Source organism: Corylus avellana, chromosome ca5 (genome assembly GCF_901000735.1).
Source record: "Corylus avellana chromosome ca5, CavTom2PMs-1.0".
NCBI classification, from domain to species: domain Eukaryota; kingdom Viridiplantae; phylum Streptophyta; class Magnoliopsida; order Fagales; family Betulaceae; genus Corylus; species Corylus avellana.
In genome coordinates, this window is record NC_081545.1 from 23,250,292 (window position 1) to 23,273,729 (window position 23,438).

The 23,438-nt window shown below is 33.2% G+C and overlaps 1 protein-coding gene across 2 annotated transcripts; it reads right to left on the reverse strand.

Moving 5' to 3' along the window:
• Window positions 1–9,513: 9,513 nt before the first annotated feature.
• On the reverse strand, window positions 9,514–20,509 carry LOC132183368 (vicianin hydrolase-like). Of its 2 annotated transcripts, none has more exons than XM_059596796.1 (17): window positions 20,200–20,509; window positions 18,624–18,678; window positions 18,420–18,479; window positions 16,254–16,308; window positions 16,037–16,174; window positions 14,063–14,240; window positions 13,847–13,916; window positions 13,402–13,460; window positions 13,250–13,325; window positions 13,075–13,152; window positions 12,576–12,663; window positions 12,221–12,476; window positions 11,792–11,907; window positions 11,479–11,698; window positions 11,112–11,202; window positions 10,627–10,708; window positions 9,514–9,908 (listed from the first exon to the last, which is right to left on the reverse strand). In XM_059596796.1, the coding sequence occupies exons 6-17, from the start codon at window positions 14,222–14,224 to the stop codon at window positions 9,740–9,742; spliced, it is 1,467 nt and encodes a 488-aa protein (XP_059452779.1). In that variant the 5' UTR covers window positions 14,225–14,240; window positions 16,037–16,174; window positions 16,254–16,308; window positions 18,420–18,479; window positions 18,624–18,678; window positions 20,200–20,509; the 3' UTR covers window positions 9,514–9,739. The 2 variants fall into 2 exon arrangements, with proteins under 2 accessions (XP_059452779.1, XP_059452780.1); XM_059596797.1 differs by lacking the exon at window positions 20,200–20,509 and adding an exon at window positions 18,784–18,833.
• Window positions 20,510–23,438: the final 2,929 nt, after the last annotated feature.

Consider the following 23,438-nt stretch of genomic DNA (forward strand, 5'->3'; position numbering starts at 1 on the left):
CGCTTCATGAGGTATAGTCTCCAGTTAGAAATAATACAAATCCAAATCTTAGATTTCATTTGTTTCGACTTAAAATATTTTTAAGGGAAGTTATTTTTTAGGAAAATGTTTTCAACGGAATACAATTTCCGACATTTGAATAAAAAAATAGTCAAATATTGATGAAAAGTTCTCTATTCGAGCCTTATTTAAATTTGAATTCTTCTCTCTTTTGTTTTTTGTCTCTTTTTTTTTCAAAATTTTGTTATTTGCGAGCCTTATTAAAGCCTTACAAAGTTCAATCCAAAATTCAAGCTAGCGTTCAGAATCCTTGATTAAAGCTCAAATCATAGTAAATAAGTAATATAAAAAGGGCCCCAATTTAATAAGCCCTCAATTAATGAATTCTAATCAAATGAGAAAAAATAATAAATAAATTACTGAAGATGGAAAGTTTCCGAAGAATTTTATTTAAGGGTTAAATACTAAAAACCTCCCTAGGGTTTGTACACTTTTTTTTTCCCCCTCCTAGGCTTTGATTTGTATCACACAAGATATCTATAGTTTTGATAAAGATCAAATTGATCCTTCCATCCATTAACTGTTAGTTGACTTAGCGGAAGTCTACATCACTAACACGTGGACCAATTAAAATTTGACACTTGGCATAAGTGGCCACGTCATCACACCTAATTAATTTTTTTTTATTTAAAAAATATTCTTTCAAAAAATAAAAATTGGCAATGTGGGGGTGGCTCTTTGGCCATGGGCCACCCCCATTTGGCCGGATGGGGGTGGCCAAGCCACCAAGAGGGTGGCCTAAACCACACCCAATGGGTACCTCTTTGGGCACCAAGGGGGTGGCCGAGCCACCCCCTTTAGCCATGGGGGTGGCCTACATCTGGCCGGATGGGGGTGGCCAAGCCAAGCCACCCCTAGTACCCACTGAAGGTAGGGGTGTCAATGTGGGCGGTTAAAAACCGTCCGCTAACTGCTTAACCGTATTAACCACTAACCGCTATAACCGCCTAGCGGTTATTGGGTGTACTAACCGTAACCGCTAACCGCCTTTTTATATAATATATTTTTATAATTATAATTATAAAAATATTTATACATATAACATAATCACGTAATCATTAAATCACAATTTTTTAAAAAAATAATTAAATCACAATTTGAGTAATAATATATTATCACTATAATTTATATGATTATATCACATGATCAATTGATCATTAAATCATTTGATTATATAAAAAAAAATTATACATATATAATATGACATAACTCATAAGTATACTTATACCAATTCATATTAATACAACAATTAAATATCTAGAAACTTATTTCCAATGTATGTTATAAACTTATAAGTCTATATAAGTCTACATATGAATATGAATAATATAAATGTATAATATCAATACTTAATCATATGATTCAATGACAATTTAAATATTTTATTCAAGACTTCAAGTGAATCATATTATTAATGTACAATGATGATATGATTCATATAATATCAAATTCAGTAATTGACATTAGATTAAACAATGGCCAATGTGTTACTTATAAACACAATTTAAGTATTAATGTATTATCATTATAATTTTAGTAATTTATATATTATCACTATAATTGATATGATTATATCACATAATAACTTGATCATTAAATCATATGATTATATAATAATAAATAATACATTTATAATATGACATAACTTATAAGTTATAAGTCTACAAGCTAATCATATCATTTATGTACAGTGATAATCACAATTGATTCAATTTAATTAAACAATATATTACTTATAACTACAATTTAATTAAAGCATTATTAGATAATTTAAGAATTTAGGATTTAGGAGTTTGAACATTACCATTTACCATTAGATATTAAGTTCAATTCAAAAAAAAAGATTAAAAGTAAATACGATAATAATTTAAATAATTAATCATATGATATAATTTAATGAGATTATATGATTATATAATATCAAATTAAGTAATTGACATTAGATTCAACAATGTGTTACTTATAATCACAATTGAAGTATTAATGTATTTTTTGAACATTTTTTAGAAAAAGAAATTTAACCATTTTTGAGAAAAAGAAAATTAACCATTTTTTGAACAATTTTGAATTTTTTGAACCATTTGTAACAATTTTTTTTTGAAACTGAATCATTGATAGTTAATAGTTTTACCTTTTTTAAAAAAAATATATATATATATATATATATATATATATATATATAAGGCAAAACTACGTCGTTTTGCACTTCTATATATTCATCTATTTCTTCCCAACCCTAAATCTCACGAAAATCATCTCAAAATCACTCAGCACAGCAGCCTCTCTCAAACTCTCACCGTGACACCGTCTCAACTCTCGTCTCTCAACTCTCTCAAGCTCATTATTGCTTCTGAATCCGCATTTAGCACCGGTAAGCGTGTATTGAATTACTTTAGGAGTTCATTGTCTCCACTTACCTCTGAAGCCTTGATTTGCACACACAACTAGATAAAGACGTCTAAGCGATGCCGAGTTTGAGGAGTTTTTGACAGAATTTGATGAGCTCGGTAAATGTTTATAAATTAGTTATTTACAACTTCATTTAGTTTTCATTATTTATTAATTTATTCTAATTATTTATTCATAGATGTGACTCAACCTTCAAGTTCAAATGCTGCTTTATCTTTTGCCTAGAGGTTTGTTAGTAACAAAGGTTATCATTTTTTGAATTGTCATAGTATTTTAATTACAATACAATTATATTAAGCACATTTTGATATGTGTACATGCTTGTGCCTTAATATTATTATGTTTAAGTTTATAACTTTTCTTCTTTTGATGTCCACGGGATTTGCTAGAGGACCAAATGAGAGGATTGATGAAGTTTTAATGTTTTATTTGTATCATTTAATGTTTTATTTGAACTTATTTTATATGTTTTGTGTTGAACTTTTTTTTTTTATATATATATGTTGGGACAGTTGTTTGAATTATGAACTTTTTTTTATATGTTGTGTTGATTTTATATATATATATATATATATATGTGTGTGTGTGTGTGTGTGTGTGTGTGTGTGTGTGTGTGTTGTTTTTTTTTTAAAAAAAAAAAAAAAAAATTGTTAACCGGTTATAATTTAAGATTTAAGGAAATTTTTTTAAAGTACAAGTAAATGTAAATTTTGGGTCAAATATTTTTGACTTTTCAATATGGGCTCTTTTTATAGCAATTGGGCCCAAGAAGACACTAAAAAAAAAAAGAGGGTTAAAAAAAGCCCAAAAAAAGAATTCCAAAAGCCCTAAAGAAAGCCCAAAAAGCCAAAAAAAAAAAAAAAAAAAAAGCTCAATTTTGAAAAAGCGGTTAGCGTGCGATTATCTATTTCATTAACCGCTAACCGGTTAGCGGTTGCGGTTAGTAAAATCTACCAACCGCCTTGACACCCCTAACTGGGGGTGGCCGAGCCACTAAAGGGGTGGCTGAAACCACCCCCAGTGGCTATTGGGGGTGGCCAAAACCACCCCTAATGGTGGTTTGGGGGTGGTTTTAGCCACCCCCTTGGCTCCATGGGGGTGGCTCACCATTGGGAGTGGTTTCAGCCACCCCTTGGGCACCAAGGGAGCAACCCCCATCCGGCCAGATGGAAAGACTAACTACAGGCTGATTCCCTATTAGAGGCTAACAGAATGTGGAAAGTCAAACATAATGAGAAACTTAACAAGTGAGTGAATTCAAACTCATATTAAATTCGATATATAGTTTTTTCTTTTCTTTTCAGACATAACCTACACAGATACCTAGTGGGATTTAGACCATGACCACACCCTCCACTTTATTCATACAGCAGGAGGAGGTGCAGATTTGAGCACATCTAGTATAATGTTCATCTAGGTGTATTCAAGTTCTGAAAAATGAATCAACTATCAAGATATTGAACTATTAATAGAATACTTACTGTGGCAACCGCAGCAATCTGGTAATTCTGCTTTGATGAGCATCCCCTTCTTGAGCACAGACCTCGCTCAGGCTCCCTAGCCGCACTTCAAATTTATCATTAAGCAGTATACTGCTTGCTTGAACATCTCTTCAACAACCGAAAGAAAGCCATGTCACTACTTGCACTACTAGGCACAAACTATCCTACTGTAAAAGTAGCGAAAAAATCATCTACTGAACAGAGAAAACCAGTTAACTTCTTTACAATCTTTTTCTTCTCAAAGAAGCCAAAATGTCGGCTAAACAAAATTAAAACACAGAATGCTGGAAGAGTAGATTTCGCACCACATAAACAATAGGCCATAGGAGAATATATTCAAAATATAAAAGGAAAAAGTGCAGAGTCCCCACTTTTCAAACATAATTTGCATCAACAGCAAGAAGTGCCCCACAAGTGGGGATTTGAAATGTGAGATATTTTTCACCACTTTTCCCAAAACAAAACAGCTAGCATTCATTCATCCTCAACTGGATTAAGGTTTTGTGAAATAAATAATTAAAGAACCCCACTGCTTAGTCCATGATAATTGAGACAGCCACACTACGTGGCAGCCTAGGGTGCATCGATGTTTTGTTTAGGGCAGTAGGAAAAGCCCATTGCATCGATGTTTAGCTTCTAAAAAGCCCCTAGCAAAGAGGAGAGACGCCGCCCTCTCACAGTCTCACTCTCTCTCTCTCTCTAAATTTTCAAGGTTAAGTTCATCATTTCAACGCTGGCCCTATTAATCTTCAAAAGGCCTATTAATATTTTGATTAGATTACCCGAACCCCAGCAGGAAAAAAAAAAAAACCAAACCTCAAATTAATGATCATCAAACGAAAACCCAAACCCCAGCAGGAAAAAAAACACCAAACCTCAAATTGATGATCATCAAATGAAAACACAAACCCTAGCAGGAAAAAAAAATTGATAAAAAAAAATCAAAGCAACAAATTAAATGTACATACCAGTGGGAGGAGGTCGGCTGGAGTAGCTGAAGAGGGGGAGGAGTCCGGTGGAGCGTGATCGAGACAAGTACTGGACGAGACGACTGTCAGAATCCGTAGGGGGAAGAGGTCGGAGAGGGAGAGAGAGAGAGAGAGAAGGAGCTGAGCGAAAGAGTGAGATCAGAGGCATGAGAGAGAGAGATTCTGCCCGAGAGAGAAATGCAGAACGATAAAGACATCTTAAACTTTTTTGAAACCAATAAACAAGTGTGGAGTGAAATTTTGTTTGATAGTAAAATGAATATTTTGACCTTCTTGAATTCTTTGCTTCTTGTTCTTTGTTCTTTATAGTTAAATCAAAGAAGGTTATTTTGGTCTATTAACCTAAAGATCTTTAATGCTATCTTCTCAGTGGGTGGGCTTCTAATTATTATTTTTTTAATTATTAATTAGAATAATTATTGGGTCTATAATTTTAATGCACATCATTAAGTAGGTTACACAACTCTCTCACATCTCTCATTGGTGGATAACCTTTTCAGTAAAAACTAATAATATGATAATCTTGTGTGTTAGTGCCCAGCAACCAAAAAACAAAAAAAAAAAAAAAAGGTAAAATGTTGAGACTGGTTAGTGATGAACTTAGGATTGAACATGCTTCACCTATATATTTATATTTTATATATAATTATATAATATAGTTTATTATTAAGTACACTGATTGTACGTAACAAAACTTATTTTTCTTTTTTCTTTTTTCTTTTTTGCTGGAACCTACACTTGGCTACGTGTTGTATTCTTGATCTATATATACTTCATTTGGAGGGTGGGGATATTCTTGTTATAAATTTTATTCCATGACAAAACTTTTACCCATTGGCCCTTTTTTTTTTTTTTAGATGATAAAAGGATTCTTGATGTCAACGGAGATTTTTTTTTTTTTTCACTTCTAATATATTAGATGAAACGGTGTTGATTTTGTATGTAATTTTGGTTATTTAGGCCCCCGTTGTCCGCTCATCATGGACGGATAAGAGGAAAGCCTAACTGCTCGTAACATGGCTGAACACCCAGATAGCAGAACAAGCTAGTTAATTACCGGTCGCCTAGATGGTATACGCAAAAATGAGTTTTTTTTTTTTTTTTGAATTCAAGTGACGTCTCAACATCATATCAAAGCTCTATTTCAGAGCTTCCCTATCAACAATAATTTTTTATTTTTTATTTTTTATTTTTTTTGGGTGCGGGACAATAGAAAAGAAAAGGAAAAAGCTGTGTAACATTCGGCTGAGCCCAATTGGGCGGTGTAGCCATTTTTTCTGTTATGGGCAGGATACAATAAAAAACAAAGAAATGTGGTGGCCCATTGTGACCTTTGGACTCAACCCTTGGTGCCAAAAGCCCAGATGGCTTCTGGGCTTTTGGTGGCCCAATCAACTCTTCTTTCTTATATATATATATTTGTGGTGGCCCATTGTGACCTTTGGACTCAACCCTTGGTGCCAAAAGCCCAGATGGCTTCTGGGCTTTTGGTGGCCCAATCAACTCTTCTTTCTTATATATATATATATATATATATATATATATATATCTTAAACAATTTGTTTCAAGATAGGAAATTAGAAAAGTATGGCAGTCTAGAATCACTAATAAATTTTAAACGCCTAAAAAAAAAAAAAAAGGCATTACCTTGGGTGAACTGGGCCTTTCCATGTTCATCTCTATTACAAGTTTGACAGTTTGTGATTGTGAGCCAAATTTCCTCCCCTTAACAACGAGTTGTTGAGCCAAATTTCATCGAAGCTTTTATTAATTCTATTTAAATAAACATGCATGACGGTAATGAGATAACAATGATAATAAAATATTAATCCTAATATAACGTTGATAACTAAGCTTATCTTATATTTAATAACAAGATAAGCCAAATTAGCCAATCTTCCCACTCCTAGCCATAAAAGAATGAAGAATTCTAATTATTGGGAATTGTGCTGACGGGCCCGCACAACGTACAAAACTCACATGGAAGGGCTGAAACTTGGGCCACAAGCTCGGTTCCATCCCACCATTTAGTCTATGCAAAATTCCTAGCGTAAGGATGTTAGTCTATACAAAATTTCATGTGTGTTGGTGAAATTTTAAAAGGCAGCGGAGACATATTCTCCTCCATTATCTGTTTGAATTTGTTTGATTTTACAAGAAAAGAAGTTCTCAACTAAACTTTTAAATTTAATGAAACATGAAAGCACTTTAGATTTCTGACATAAAGGAAACAACCAAGAAAAACGAGAAAAGTCATCAATAAAAATGACATAAAATTTACAGCCATCAATTGATAAAATAGGAGAGGTCCACACATAAAATGGCTATTTTGTACCCTCCAATAATAGCTTGCCACATCAATTTAGTTAACCAAACGCTATAAGCTAATAGTTGAGGTATAGTCATTCAACTTGTTGTATAGCAGTGTATACCACCTCTTTATTAAAATTTCTTGCGACCCATTCATTGTCGTAAGCGACATAATGTGTGGTCATGATAGAGCTGTTGGAACATTCATGCCTTCTAAGCCAAAACTTCAAATTTTTTTCCCTCGTGCAACAGACAACTCATGAGCTTGGTTCATAGTTGAAGAAATGTTTGAAATCTTAAATAATCCATTAGCAAGTGGATTCTCACCAGAAATCTTTATTTAGATGCACCCCATTTAAATCTTTGTTTGTTGTTACGTTTAATCAGCTCTTTACTACTTTTAAAATCTATCTCCATTGACATATACACATATGGGAAGTGTTAGGGAGCCAAACAAATGAACCAAGAAAAAATTTTAAATTGACATGACAGACCATTTGTGGCAGACAGAGGAGAGGGAATTGCATTTTTTTTTAAATTTAAAAATCCTTGCTACGTTAGTTTAAAAAAAATTTGTGTTCATTTATTTGACTCCATAGCACTTCTCTATACATATAAAGGGTTTCAATTATAATATGGACTTTCAGAAAATAATATATATAAAGGGTTTCAATTATAATATGAAATTTCACGAAATAAAAGTAATCTCCATTTCTTATCGTTACTCTCTTGTAGATAAACACGTTCATCCATACAAATAAAAATAAAAAATTCTTTCTTTTCGTAATCATCTACCCAGCCTTTGGACAAAAACATCAATTAATATTTAGCCATTTCTAAGGTTAGGTGCAATAGAAAACCAGCAGAAAAAGATATATATTATTGGTAAAATAATCAAGAAAATGAGAGGTAGATCTTGAGACTTGGGCTTTCCGCTTTCGGATTGGTTGGCAATGAGCATAGCATGCAGAGATCAGAAAATTACTATCACATCGTCTTCTTGCTTTAAACTTTTTTTCTTTGGATTTTACTGATTCAAATTTATAGCGTCCAAATCTCATGCATGTAGTAACAATTAGCCATAAGTACTCGCTTAATAATGAAGAAAAAATAATTAAAAAACTCAGTTCATCATTAAGAAATCGATTAGTTTAACATGGTATTGTATTAATTAATTGGACAATAAATTGACAAAAAAACCTATTTAAAATCAAAAGAAAGTTTAAAATCCTTATTTAATAATAATTCTAATATGAAAATAATTATAATATATATTCATCGTGTTGTGGATCCGTAACACTCCTTTCCCCTTAATAGCAGCTATTTAGAATTGATCAAAGCTCGTGGAGCACAATGACCATGACCATGCACAAATACTTGGACACAAAAAATATTTGAATCCAAAAAATCTCTTGAAATCCCCCTCCAAAGTGATTAAGGATTTACTCCATTAGGTTTCTTTAATGAGTGTCCCCCCAAAGGCATCAACAACTCCTTTTTTTTTTTTTTTTTTTTTTTGGTGATAAAATGTGGAGATTTGTCAAGATTTTCAAGCAAAGCCCAAAGAAAACATTAGACATAAGGAGCATCACGAGGCCTTTATTTTTTTTTTTTTTTTCCTCTTTCTAGGCCACACGAAAAAAGACAAATCTTCATCTCCTTTGTGTGTACCTCAACCTCAAAAATAAACACTTCCGAAATGCAGGGCAAGTAGTAGTCTTCCAAGATTGAGACTCAAACATGGATGCCAACTAGGAAGCTACTGATGCAACAGCACCAGAGGATTTGGTGCGACAATTTATAGGTCGGTGGCTGGGATTGCGGTGCTGCAATATGGGGCTAGCTAAGCGGCGGCTTGGTGTGGTACATTGTGGTATGAGGTGTTGTGGGTTGTGAGGATTGATGGCAGCGCAAGCCATGAGAGAAATGCTGTGATGTGGTGTGGGTTTGTTTGGTAGACTTTGGTCGAGAGATTCTCTTTCTTTGGATTGTGAGTTAGATTTTGGAAAATGATTGTGCTAAAGAGTTGATGGAGTGGTTGTCTTTGGGGTGTCTAGTGAAGACAAGAGTGAGATTCACTGCTGCTCACAACCAACTGCAATTTCTTCCTTCCACTCGTTGGGAAAGTTGTGAAATTATGTCAACATTCTTCAAAAATACTGTCAAACATAATTAATTTGATATGTCGTCGTTCACTTGGCTTTGATATGAAGTTGTTACGGGCCTCTTTAACAAGTGATGAATAATCAACGAAAAAGCGATAAGCTTTGATAAAGTTTGACAAGATAATTCAGGGAATCCTGAGCGAATCCTAATTCAAGAAATACACAGTAAATAAAAAATATAATTCTAATTGAGGCAAATCTCAAATTTCCTGCTAGAGATTGCTTTATGAGCAATTCTCCATATTTTCCTAATAATAATTTTAATATGTAAATAATTATAATATATTCACACGTTCTTTTGAGCTCATTTTAAGAGGAACTTCTTGAACCAATAACAAGAATCCTTGAGATGTCTTGTCAAATTATCCTTAAAATCCACAAAAACTATGCCATTCGGAAGGAGGTAACCAGCGCCCCATTCAAAGCTGTCAAGAAATGACCACGAATAGTGTGCCTTCACGTTTACGCCCTCCCTGCACAAAATTTTAATATCCACAATCAAAATTGAGATAGAAAAATACTCTACTAATGTATTCAACAAAATTGAACTTTTGTCAAATCGCTTTTTAAGATTTAAAAATTATCGATTTATTTTATAACGATAAAGCCGTAATTAAATAGATTTTTTTATTCTACCTTTCTATTGATATCAAGTTTTATTCAATAAAAAGATGACATGTGTCATGTTTAATAAAAATATAAAACACATAATTTTATAAATTTAGGTATAAAAATAAAAAATAAAAAACTCTAGAAATATTGGTTCTTTATTTTATTTATTTATTTTTTGTTGCTTTATATTTATAATTTTTTATATGTTTTTTAAGCATGACCGTGTCATCTTATTTTTCTTTTTTGCAATTTTAGAAAATAATATCTATCAACGATCAAGAGAACACCTAGCATTCCCAATCTTTTAATATGTGAGAGACACATGTATTTTATATAGTATGTACTTCTAACAAGTTTTTTTAGTAGCATTAATAATAAAGTATGTGCTTTTCACATGTTTAAAGGACACGTCACTTTTTAGAAGCCGGGTTGTAGAAACTTACTATCTCGTTTGTATAAAATTTATGTCCAAAAACTTGTTTTTATTAAAAATAGTATTCTATTTTTTTAGCCCTCAGATGATACTTAATTACAAACACCAACTTTTTTTCTATTCAATACTTAATGACAAACACTCACTTGATAGCTTTTGAAAGAGATAAGAAATGCCGGTAGTAATATTTGATCCTTCTGAGATCTCTGAGATCTCTACCACCAATTCCTACAAAAAAGAGTATAATAAATACATTTACCAATACTTTTCTCAAAAAACAAAAATAGTATTAGCAATATTAATGCACATAAAAATAAGAAAAAAAAATTTACCCTTACCCTCCCCAATCTTAGATCTACCACCCAATTTACAACGTCAATTCAACATTTTGAGAATAATGATATAACAATTTGGTAGGGCACATGAACTAAATTGATAAATGGGATAAACATAACAAATTGACTAATAGATTGCATGAGTTAAGTTTTCCCTAAAAAAATAAAGAGATATCATTTTAAACCAAACTTTTACTTACGTGGCACAAAGCCACATAAGAGTTGTGTCAAGTTCAAAATTCAAATTTTAAAAATAAAATAGGTAAATAAATATCAAGAGACAGAAATTGTTATACCGTTTTCCGTGATGTATATAGTGGGATTGTTGTATTTTCCTTTTATGTATAAAAGGAGCTTTAGTAATCCCTTTGGTTTCATGTACCCCCTCTGCAAAAACATTTACACCATATTGGTTAGTAAAATGGCATATATATATATATATATATATATATATATGTAACATAACACACAAATATACAAATGCCCACCGAGGGAGGGAATAGAATCCTCTCAATTTCTAGTGAAATTGAAATAATCAAGTTTATAGATAATATTTTATTTTGTTTAATATAACTGTGAAAAATGTAATCTAAACTTGAAATTGAGAAAATCATGATACTAATAGTCTGATACTGAAGGGAGAGAGAGTTTGTGTGCGTTTACATTGGTGTAATTGACTTGCACATCGGTCCAAAAAGTGACGTTGACACCGTTTGCTGGGGAAACGGTTTTTGCGTAACCTGCAGAATAATAGCTTAAACCAAGAAAATCAATTGACCCTTTTACCAACTTGGATTGAGCTTCGGTGAATTTGGGCAATCGACTCCCCAATGCAAACTTTAATCTCTCGGGATAATCACCATATATAACTGGTTCAACAAACCTATCAAAATTGTGAATGATTAGCCACAAGAATAAAGTAATGTATATATATATATATATATTTTCTGTCAAGAATGTATCTTACAGCACTCACCATCCCAACAAAAAGTCCATATATCGAGAGGCGGCCTCACGGCTAGAAGATGTGTTGTCTTCTGGCTCAACCCAAGTGCTATATGTAGCGAGCCCAATTTTCCCCTTTTGATATGGCTGCACACATTCATATTAAATTAATCATAAGAGGTCCAATATCTCATATTCATATTTATTCTAATATTCAGCCCCTACAACTACAATCAGTGACGAACCTAGAAGGCAATGACTAACCTAAGAGGGCTGGTAGAGGCCATGACTCTTCCATTTTACAAAAAAATAAGACTATCACATGGTATCACAGCCAAGATCGCTGTAGATGTTGGTGTCTAACACTAAACTACCAAAAATGTTCTCATCCTTTTCCCCTATTACTTCTCCTATTTCTCTATTTATATTTTATTTCTTAAAATTGTTTATATTTTATTACCTCGTAGTTGTCCTTGTATAATTTCACGACGGCTCCATGAGCAAGAAGCAAATTGTGTCCAACAATATAAAGCTCAGTGGCAGAGTTACCGGCGGCGGTGCAATTGGGAACGTAACTCGAACATCTTCCGGGTGGAAAATTAGGAGTGCTGTACCCATTGACGCTCATAGCAATGGGCTCATTCATTGTCACCCAAAGTTTAACTCGATCCCCAAAAGTCTTGAAGCAAAAGTCCGCATAATCTTGAAAATCATTCCTATATATTCATAAAACGGGACAATCACATTTATTGATATGGTAAAATTAATTTTTTGAACATTGGAGTGTTTGTTTTTTGGTTGAAGTGTTCACTTACACAAACTTGGGACTTAAGGGTCCATCATATTCATCTTCAAGTGCTTGAGGAGGATCAAAGTGCATCAGAAATACTAAGGGCTTGATACCTACACACAATATGAAATTTCATATGGACATGCATGTATAGATTACAAAACACTTTTATGCTAGTTCTAGTTTGTTCAAAGCGAAGCTTTTAAAAATACTTCTATATTTCAAAACCCAAAACATTTTTTTAAAAAAATAAATAAATAAATTATTATTGACAAACAATTTAAATTAGAAAACACAAAGAAATTTTCAAAACCATTATCAAATATATCCTAGGTTCCTGACTTATGTATGATATATTTTCCATTTTTAATAGGAATAGATATGCAATTAAGTGGGAAGACGGATTTGATTACCTTAATTATTATTAGTGAAATAACATTTTTCGAAGAAACTGACATTTATAGAAATAGAAATAAAAAATATATTGCTGAAGAAAAAAAAAAAAAAGAGAGAAAGAATTTGACCATTGGACAAAAGCTCGTTGATAAGGTCATTGTAGAATTTGACACCTTGTGGGTTCACTCCCCCGCTTACTTTGCCCTCTATAACATAAATGAATCCATTAGAGAATTACATATAAGTGTTATATAAATGGCACACATCTTACATGATTAATCATAAACTAAGCCATGATCTTACTTGGTAATACTCTGGTCCATGAGATTGAAAATTTAAATGAATCCAATCCAATCGTTTTCAACAATTGTATGTCCTCCTGTTGAATATTTCGATTATCAAAAGAAATCAATTATATATATGTATAGAGAGAGAGAGAGGAACAAGCTTTCTACCTTATACCGATGATAAAAGTCACAGGCTACATTTGCATTTTTCCCATCTTGAATTTTTTCTGCCAAGCCACCAAGTAAATGTGTCAAAAAAAAAAAAAAAAAAAAAGAGAATAATAATTAAGAAATGTTAAGAATTCCTAACTCGTACCATAAGACATCCAAACTATCATTATCATTACATTATCTCGAGCTTTTGACTTGAAAAAGTTTTGTGATATTACAATTGTGAGAAAGTCACTCGATGCCATTTGAAATGAAAAGCTGTTTAAAAAAGGACGCATATATATATCCCAACTAATATGAAATGAGTGTAAAAATGACATTACTCCATTTAAGCACGAGTTTGAAATATTCAATTGAAATGAGTCAAATTTTCATCACTATTTCTAGCAAAGCCATACATCAAAGCTTTATTTCTTTCTTTTTTTTTTAGAGAGAGAGAGACCTGGATGTCTCTTCACAAAAATATCCCAGGTGCACGGCCCCCTGCCATCAATATTTGCTGCTCCTTCAATCTAGCCAAAAAAGATATTAGGTTCAAATTATATGTGCTTATATATAAAGCTTTATATGTGTGTAAGATAGGTATACATACCATGATTATATATAAGTAAAATCCCTTATCTAATGATTATATATAAAGCTACGTATGTATACATACCATGTATGCCGCAGTAGCAGTTCCAAATATAAAATCAGTAGGAAAACTGCTCCGATTAAAAGGTTCAATCGTATGATTACTATGTTCTGCATGCACAATAGTCAAGGAGGCCAAGACCAAGGCTAAGAGGCAAAGTAGGTAAGGACCTTGATGCACTGCCATGTCTCGGGCTCGGGTACTAAATGGAAGAAAAAGAAAATACAAATTGCAAATTAGTAAAATCGAAAAAAAAAAAAAAATAGTACTAAGTGAAAGAAAAACAAAATCGAGTACTAAATTAATAGTACTAATTAAAACTTTCAATGTAATTAACCCATTTAAATAGCATTCCTAGTGTTCACATATCAAAAGTCATAAATTTAATTCAAACTATAAAATTAGGATTTATGTTCATACTTTACCAATAGGTAAAATTAGAGTTTCAACCCATTAATTCAATAACCTGAAACTTGTATAATGCATGGCAATCAACTACACATAAAATCTCCAAGTTAATTTAGGAATTTAGCTTCACACTTTGTTCCTCTCTCCTTCTCCTCTCTCTCTCAAGTGAGTGTGTGCGTGTAAAGAGAAATGAGAAAGATGAAGGGAGAAAGAAGAAAGGGGGCTGTGCGTGAGAGATAGGGATGTAATCGAGCCAAGCCAAGCCGGGCTTGGGCATGCTGAACTTGGCTCGTTTAAAGGGTCTTCTAAACAAGCCGAGCTTCGAACCCTCTGTCTGAACTCGGCTTGGCAGAGACAAACTCTAGCTTGAGCTCGAGCTCACCAAATACACTTTGGCAAGCCTAACGGGTTCGGCTCGGCTCGAGCTAGAACCAACAATATTCATAAGTTGGCTCTGAGCTCAAGCTCAATTAAAAAGCTTGTCGAGCCTTAAGTGGGTAGATCGGCTCGCTTAAAGCTCTCGTTTATTTGGACTATGATTTAAATACAAACACACCTATAGAATGCCAGCAGATTCTTTTCTTTTTTTATTGTAAACACAAGCTTGAAAGCACAAGCTACAATTTGCATTGCTGCTGACAACAATCACAATGTAGACATTGCTGATTCTCATATAAAAGAAAAGGCAACCACCAATCTGCCGCACAGGACATGTACCAAGTTCTCTGGTTTGCATTATATGACATCAACCATACTTTATGGACTTCTAAAAAAATAACTCTTATACCTTGATGAACTAAATTGATGGATTTCACAAACATTGCCTTGAGTAAATTCAATCAAGTCTGTTAACCTCTCCAACAAGTTTCATCTCCAGAGCACACCCATATACAAACCCCTCAAAGAAAAGAAATATGAATCGGAGAAATGAATAAATTGTCAAAAATTACATAAACAGATGCGGCAGATGTTATTTGATTGATAGGCATATGGATCTATTATCATCTATAACCCATTATGTTTAATCCTATAATCTCAATATCAAGGGATATGTCACAAATGTAAGACTCATGCACGAGGGTTAAAACAAGTAGAGATAAAAAAATAAAAAAAAAAATTAAAAAAAAAATTAAAAAAAAATCATAATGGTTAGCCTCATTCAAATTTCACACTGAATTTTTTATATACAAATCCTTCCAAAACAAAGCCCACAGAAGGATCCCATCTCTCTGGGGAATCCTCGATTCCCCCTAGCCTTTCTCTCCTGTTTTCCCCTAAAATTTACTGTAATGGATTAAGAACCCATTTTCAAATCAAATAGAAAATCAATTTGACAGTCTAAATTAAATTTTTTATATATTCATTGAATATCCGGGAAATATAAGATTGTGTTTCTAAAAGAGAATCCCATCCAAAATAAACTTATGTTCACTGATTTGGACAAATCCTGTTAATCATCCAACCCCCACTGTCGCTAAACATCAAATACAACTTGTTTTAGCATTAAGCAATATTTTTAAGTGAATGAAATGAAAGAGGATCAATTTTTAAGAAGCAGTGATTTACTACAGAGCAGAACGCAAATCTTACCAGAATTGAAGAGGCTGTGTGCAATGGGTGGATGTCGTGAGGGAAAAAGCAAAGCCGGAGAGAGAGAGAGAGAGAGAGAGTGCTGCCGGAGAGATTTTCTTACAACCTCAGTGATGGATTGCAGCGAGAAAGCAAAACCTGAAACGGAGACAGAGACGAGGTAAGTTAGAGACAGAGACAGAGACACTAGTGGTCATGTGCTGATTTTCAGGGATACCTTTAACACAATCCGTTCCTCCTAGAGATCTGTCACACAAGATATAAATCTTCTTCTGTTGCAAAAACAATTATAGTTATAGTTTAGATTCTTCCAACCAGACACTAAGTAACAAGAAAAAACACAAAAATCTGCAAACATGCTTAATTATGGTTATACTTATATCCATATAACAGTATTTCACAAGCTAAAAGTTCAACTATGGCCTTCAAGCTAGTAAGTATAATTCTAATTTCCATAGTTTTTGAAAAAGTTGTCCAACCAAAACTGAATATTTGTCAAAGAATAAGACAAACAGAAAAGAAAAATTATCTCCATAGATTTTTTGAATATCCAAGTTTGTCATTTCCGATTGATACAAAACAAGCCATTAAGGTTACACATATGAGGCTAATCAAGTTGGCATATAATGTAAGCAAGAGATTTTTGCACTATTGAATCGGGGTCCAGTAATTGGTATAAAGTGTGGTGTCATACAGTTTTGCTCCTGGAGGACAAAGCTATATACATCCCCTGCAAGGTTCATAATGACTAATGGCGGCATAAATCTTCTATTAAAATACAGTTATACACCTCTAAGATTTTGTCCAAATTTTATTTGTTTAATATGCATCTATCAATCTGCATTTTAACAATCATAATAGTCATCGTCCCACACAAAATATTAAAAAATCAAATGAAGACAACCTCAATCTTAGAGCTGCACACAACCTTAGGTGCTGAACAGTTAAGACCTTTCTTTATAACAAACTTGTTCAAGCTTCTGATTTGGTAAATCACCCTTAGCTCAAATTGTATTTTCTTAGCTCATTTATTAAAAAAGAGTCGAGCCCAGGCAGGGCCAAACTTGGCTAACGTTCAAGAACAGGGCAAATATGAAATTTTTTTAAGATTTATCCATGCGAAAACCATGAAGAAATCTGCTAGTGGTAATACAAATTGTCTGCCAAATAAATATAAGCATGTCTCATCTAAAAGCTGCTTTAAAATGATAACAAGCATGATACAACCTCTTCCATGATTATGTTGCACATCAATCTTTCTTTATATGACATCTGAGACATTAAATTAAAACCAGAGAGCCGTGCGACATCAATTCCCCCCTCCCCTGCCTTCCAAACAAATCTTCAACATAGGGTTAATTGGTAGTTTTCTAATAGCTTGTATTGACTTCTAGTTTAAAATGAGAACCGTGATTAGTATCTAACCAATACAAATTCAACCATAAACAGAGCTAAGGCATTTATTCTTCAGAAAAATCATTGCCAAAATACCAAAACAATCTCACAGCCATTAGGATCAACACACATAATATCATCCCATATTCTATTCGCGGCCAGTCAGAGAAATTCAAGGCAAAAAGCAAGAAAAACAACAGCTACCAATCAAAAACCCCAAAAATTAAACACCAAAACAACTCCAGAAGTTCTCATTTTCCAAAATCCACACCATAGACCCAAAACCCAACCTGTCCCAACTGATCGATACGAGAGCAAAACACAATCGCAGATCTGAAATTTACTTTCTCTAGATCAAAAAGCTTCAGACAAAATTTTCTTTATAAACAAGATCTATAAAGCCTAACAATTTTATATTGAAAAGCTTCAGAAAAAATCTTAATTAGTTAAATGTTTGCATTTCAACTAGATATAAAGTTGAAAGCATCATTGGTTGAAAACAATGAAGTTATATGTAGACAATACATCCTGCTTTCGAAAAAATTCCATATGAATGGTACTAAAATAAAGTTGAAAACAAGGCTCACACTTAATCCTCATAAGAATCTTTTGGGTACTAAAACAAAAAACACAATGTTGCCAGATCTAGAAGGGTATAGCAAAACTTGCAAACAAAAACAGGATTTTGAGACCCTGCGAATTATCTTTACAAGTGGAAAACTTATCTGCCGCACAATTAGGGACAACCCACAACATTTCATAAATATGTTCCTCAATCAGGGAACTTTGCAAGCATTTCATTTTGCTAATTGTCACAACTCAACATATTTATGAATTCAACTCAACTCAATACTCAAGTTCAAACTCATAATATTTATTCAAAGCAACGCTCAAGTTAAAACCCATAATAGGCCAGACAAACATAATAACCAAAAATACCTAACGTGGAAACAGTATTAAAAGTAATACAATCACAAAGACCACACACCAAAGCTTCGCCCTTCCAAGACCCAAGCTGACTCCTAGAACAACGGCTGTTAATGATTATCTGCAATATATTGAAAAAGAAAAAAAAAAATGAAAGCTAAAACTTCATAATAGTTTAGCTAATGAATAAGAAAAAAAATCTAATTTCATATAAGTGAATAAGACGGATCTATTCCGGTGGTCATGTGCTGATTTTCAGGGATACCTTTAACACAATCCGTTCCTCCTAGAGATCTGTCACACAAGATATAAATCTTCTTCTGTTGCAAAAACAATTATAGTTATAGTTTAGATTCTTCCAACCAGACACTAAGTAACAAAAAAAAAACACCAAAATCTGCAAACATGCTTAATTATAGTTATACTTATATCCATATAACAGTATTTCACAAGCTAAAAGTTCAACTATGGCCTTCAAGCTAGTAAGTATAATTCTAATTTCCATGGTTTTTGAAAAAGTTGTCCAACAAAAACTGAATATTTGTCAAAGAATAAGACAAACAGAAAAGTAAAATTATCTCCCTAGATTTTTTGAATATCTAAGTTTGTCATTTCCAATTGATACGAAACAAGCCATTAAGGTTACACATATGAGGCTAATCAAATTGGCATATAATGTAAGCAAGAGATTTTTGCACTATCAAATCGGGGTCCAGTAATTGGTATAAAGTGTGGTGTCATACATTTTTGCTCCTGGAGGACCAAGCTATATTCATCCCCTGCAAGGTTCATAATGACTAATGGGGGCATAAATCTTCTATTAAAATACAGTTATACACCTCTAAGATTTTGTCCAGATTTTATTTGTTTAATATGCATCTATCAATCTGCATTATCACAATCATAATAGTCATCGTCCCACACAAAATATTAAAAAATCAAATGAAGACAACCTCAATCTTAGAGCTGCACACAACCTTAGGTGCTGAACAGCTAAGACCTTTCTTCAACAACCAAAAGAAAGCCATGTCACTACTTGCACTACTAGGCACAAACTATCCTACTGTAAAAGTAGCGAAAAAATCATCTACTGAACAGAGAAACCAGTTAACTTCGTTACAATCTTTTTTCTTCTCAAAGAAGCCAAAATGTCGGCTAAACAAAATTAAAACACAGAATGCTGGAAGAGTAGATTTCGCACCACATAAACAATAGGCCATAGGAGAATATATTCAAAATATAAAAGGAAAAAGTGCAGAGTCCCCACTTTTCAAACATAATCTGCATCAACAACAAGAAGTGCCCCACAAGTGGGGATTTGAAATGTGAGATATTTTTCACCACTTTTCCCAAAACAAAACAGCTAGCATTCATTCATCCTCAACTGGATTAAGGTTTTGTGAAATAAATAATTAAAGAACCCCACTGCTTAGTCCATGATAATTGAGACAGCCACACTACGTGGCAGCCTAGGGTGCATCGATGTTTTGTTTAGGGCAGCAGGAAAAGCCCATTGCATCGATGTTTAGCTTCTAAAAAGCCCCTAGCAAAGAGGAGAGACGCCGCCCTCTCACTCTCTCTCTCTCTAAATTTTCAAGGTTTAGTTCATCATTTCAACGCTGGCCCTATTAATCTTCAAAAGGCCTATTAATATTTTGATTAGATTACCCGAACCCCAGCAGGAAAAAAAAAAAACCAAACCTCAAATTAATGATCATCAAACGAAAACCCAAACCCCAGCAGGAAAAAAAACACCAAACCTCAAATTGATGATCATCAAATGAAAACACAAACCCTAGCAGGAAAAAAAAAAATCAAAACAACAAATTAAATGTACGTACCAGTGGGAGGAGGTCGGCTGGAGTAGCTGAAGAGGGGGAGGAGTCCGGTGGAGCGTGATCGAGACAAGTACTGGACGAGACGACTGTGAGAATCCGTAGGGGGAAGAGGTCGGAGAGGGAGAGAGAGAGAGAGAAGGAGCTGAGCGAAAGAGTGAGATCAGAGGCATGAGAGAGAGAGAGCTTTCGCCTGAGAGAGAGAGATTCTGCCTGAGAGAGAAATCCACTGATAGATGAGATTGAATTATTGGGCATCATGGTCTCACAATGCAATAATTCAATTTTCCTTTTCTGGCTGAACAAGTGATGAGGAAAGGATGAGAGCTTTTAATTTTTGGGTAATTTTTGTTCTTGCATTGAAGCCGCCTTGAATAGAGGAATGAGATTTTCTTCATTATTTTTCTCCATCACGCACGTGGGCTTTTATTTCGTAAGGCCGGATGTATATGCAATGGGTTCTATCTGTCATCGTGCACATTAATTATCAATCGTAATCTATATATGTGATCGTGACCATGTACAAAAGTGGGCTCAATGGTATTTAAAACACCATATAATTGTCACTTAAATTGGTGCAAGACAGTTGTATTCTATTTACCACGATGGACGGCTGAGATTCACTTCATCAAAATAATTTTAATGTGGGCGTATTTTGTTGAAATCAGGCAAACATGTCATCCTGTCTGTTATTGTATATTATCACCATTTTGATTTAACCAGAGGTGTTTGATCATTTATATGAAAGCGAGTTTTCCTTTGATTGATGCACGGGTGCCTTCCTGGACCGCATTTGTCCATGATGAACGGTTCAGATTACTTAACAAAAATCCAACGGCTGAAATGAAAACTCAACGACACAATTTATGCCTCGGTAAGCGGGAAGGTCAGCATCTTAAATAATTTCAAACATATCTCCTTGCGCGATTTTGTTCTCCGTTGGATCAAACATGTCTCTCATTACAATCGTTGGATCAATATTTATGTCAAATGCATTTAATTCAGAAGATAAGGAATAAATGGCTAGGATTACGCTAGAGAAATCGAACAGCCGAGAGACTACAGCCGTTTGAATTTTACAACTTCAAATTAATTAATAATTTTTTTTTTTTTTTTTTTTTATCAAACGATCAGATTTCAATCTAACCGTAAGATCTAACAAAAAAAATGTATTTAAGATCTGACCGTCCGTTCTAAAAAAAAAAAAATCAGAAGGTCAGATTGAAATCTTTTAAATAAATAAATTATATCTTACGATCAAAATCTGACTGTTTGATCATTAAAAAAAAAAATTAAAAAAAAATATTAGATATGACCATCTGATCTTTAAAAAAATAGATGAGCTGATAGATTTAAAGAAAAAATAAATTTGTCATGATCATATGTTTATGTTAGATCATATTATTTAATTAAGGCATTCTAATCATAGTAAAAAAGTGGTGTTAGGGTCACTGTATTTTCATTTGTAACACTTAAGAACACTTAAAAACTTTTTCTTCTTACTCAAAAAAAAAAAAAAAAAAACCTTTTTCTTCACAGGTAGAGATAAAAACCCTGGCCCCTTCCATTGCGATCTAAAAGGGAGGAAGAATCATTCTTCCCTTTCCATTTTTCCCTATTTTTGTTTTAGATTTTGCTTAGATTCCAGCAGTAGCGCCCAATCTCTTCCACTGCTTTGGCCGTCTACTCCACCTCACAGTTCATTTTTCTTCCCAATCTTTTTGCTATGTTGGTTTTTGCAAGGGTTCTTAGATCAGTTTTTTTCAAAGCAAATTTACATTTTCACCGCTAGTCCAAGTCCTATACGTGTCATTACGCCTTCTTTTTCGAGGCCAATGAGTTCTGTAGACAACAGACGTTTTCCCTCCGATCGGCACGCGACGGTTGTAGTTTGAACGCGTTGGAGTGTGGTTAGCGTGAATCTCACACGCTTGTGTGTGAGCCTGCCACTGTTATTTGTAATTTTTTTTGTTTACTTATGTTGTTCTGGCTTTTGAGTTGAGGACGGATAATTTTTGGTGTGAGGACTTATCTCTTGCGGCCAGTTAAATAAAAACTTTTGTTGTAGGAAAATAATCTACCCATGTTTTATAACTAGTTTACCAGGAGCAAATCTATGTCATAAATGAAGTTTGTATATGAGTTTAATCGGAGGTCATGGATACGATTTAATTGTTAGATTTTTCGATGTATCTACGACTTTATAATAACATAGCTTTTGCCTATGTTTTTAAGAGTTTCATGTTATGTAATATAAGAGCTTTATGCTCTAAATCTTTGATGGAAAGAAAAGAGATTTACCTGTTAAAAAAAAAAATCATGGTAAAAAAGTAATTCAAAAAAAGGATTCCTAATATGGCTCCAAATAATGAATCCTAATAAAACAATTTACGAACAAAAATATATAAGACCTAATTGCCTTTAATATTCAATTAGATATTCAAACTTTATTTGAAATAGGGAAATTTTATTTTGGGAAAAGTCCACATACCCCTCTCAAACTACCACATAATTGTCAATATCTCCCCAATGACGAAACTACCCCTGTTAAAAACAAAAAATACTAAAACTTCTAAAAAAAACCAAAAACTAAATAAAATAAAGTGAATCTTAGCCGTCCATCGTGGTAAATGAAATACAGCTGTCTTGCACAAATTTAAATGACAATTATATGGTGTTTTATGTTGCGAAAATTTTAATTTTTTGCAAGTCCACAAATCGTTTGCAGTAAAGAATGTAAGTGTGAGGTTAATTCTATAGGAAATTATATTTTTGAAAAACAAATTATATTTAAATTAATTAAATCATAACTTAATTTTTTAAAAAAATTTAATTTTTAGTTTTAAAAATAAAATATAAACTAAAGAAGATGAAATAAATTAAAAGAAAGCAATAAGGTGAATCCACACTCACCTAATTATAAGAATATATTTTATATTTTTAATAATATTATTCGAAGTTCTCAGAATAAAAATTTTATCTCCTACTACTATGGTTCAAAGATTATAAGAGAAAAGTTAGAACCAAAATTGTATTAAAAATTAGCACGAGGCATCTGTCTCACCGTAGCCTTTGTCGTAAGCCTGATACGCTCTAGCTATTTCCATTTTAGGAAGGTTTTTCCATTATCGATGCTTTTCAGCATTTTCTAGCGTATCGAACAAGATATTTCCCTGCCTGTGTCACGACACATGGGTTGAATTCAGAAAAGGAAAGCCGTGATGTTGAGTGCTGTCATCTTCTCC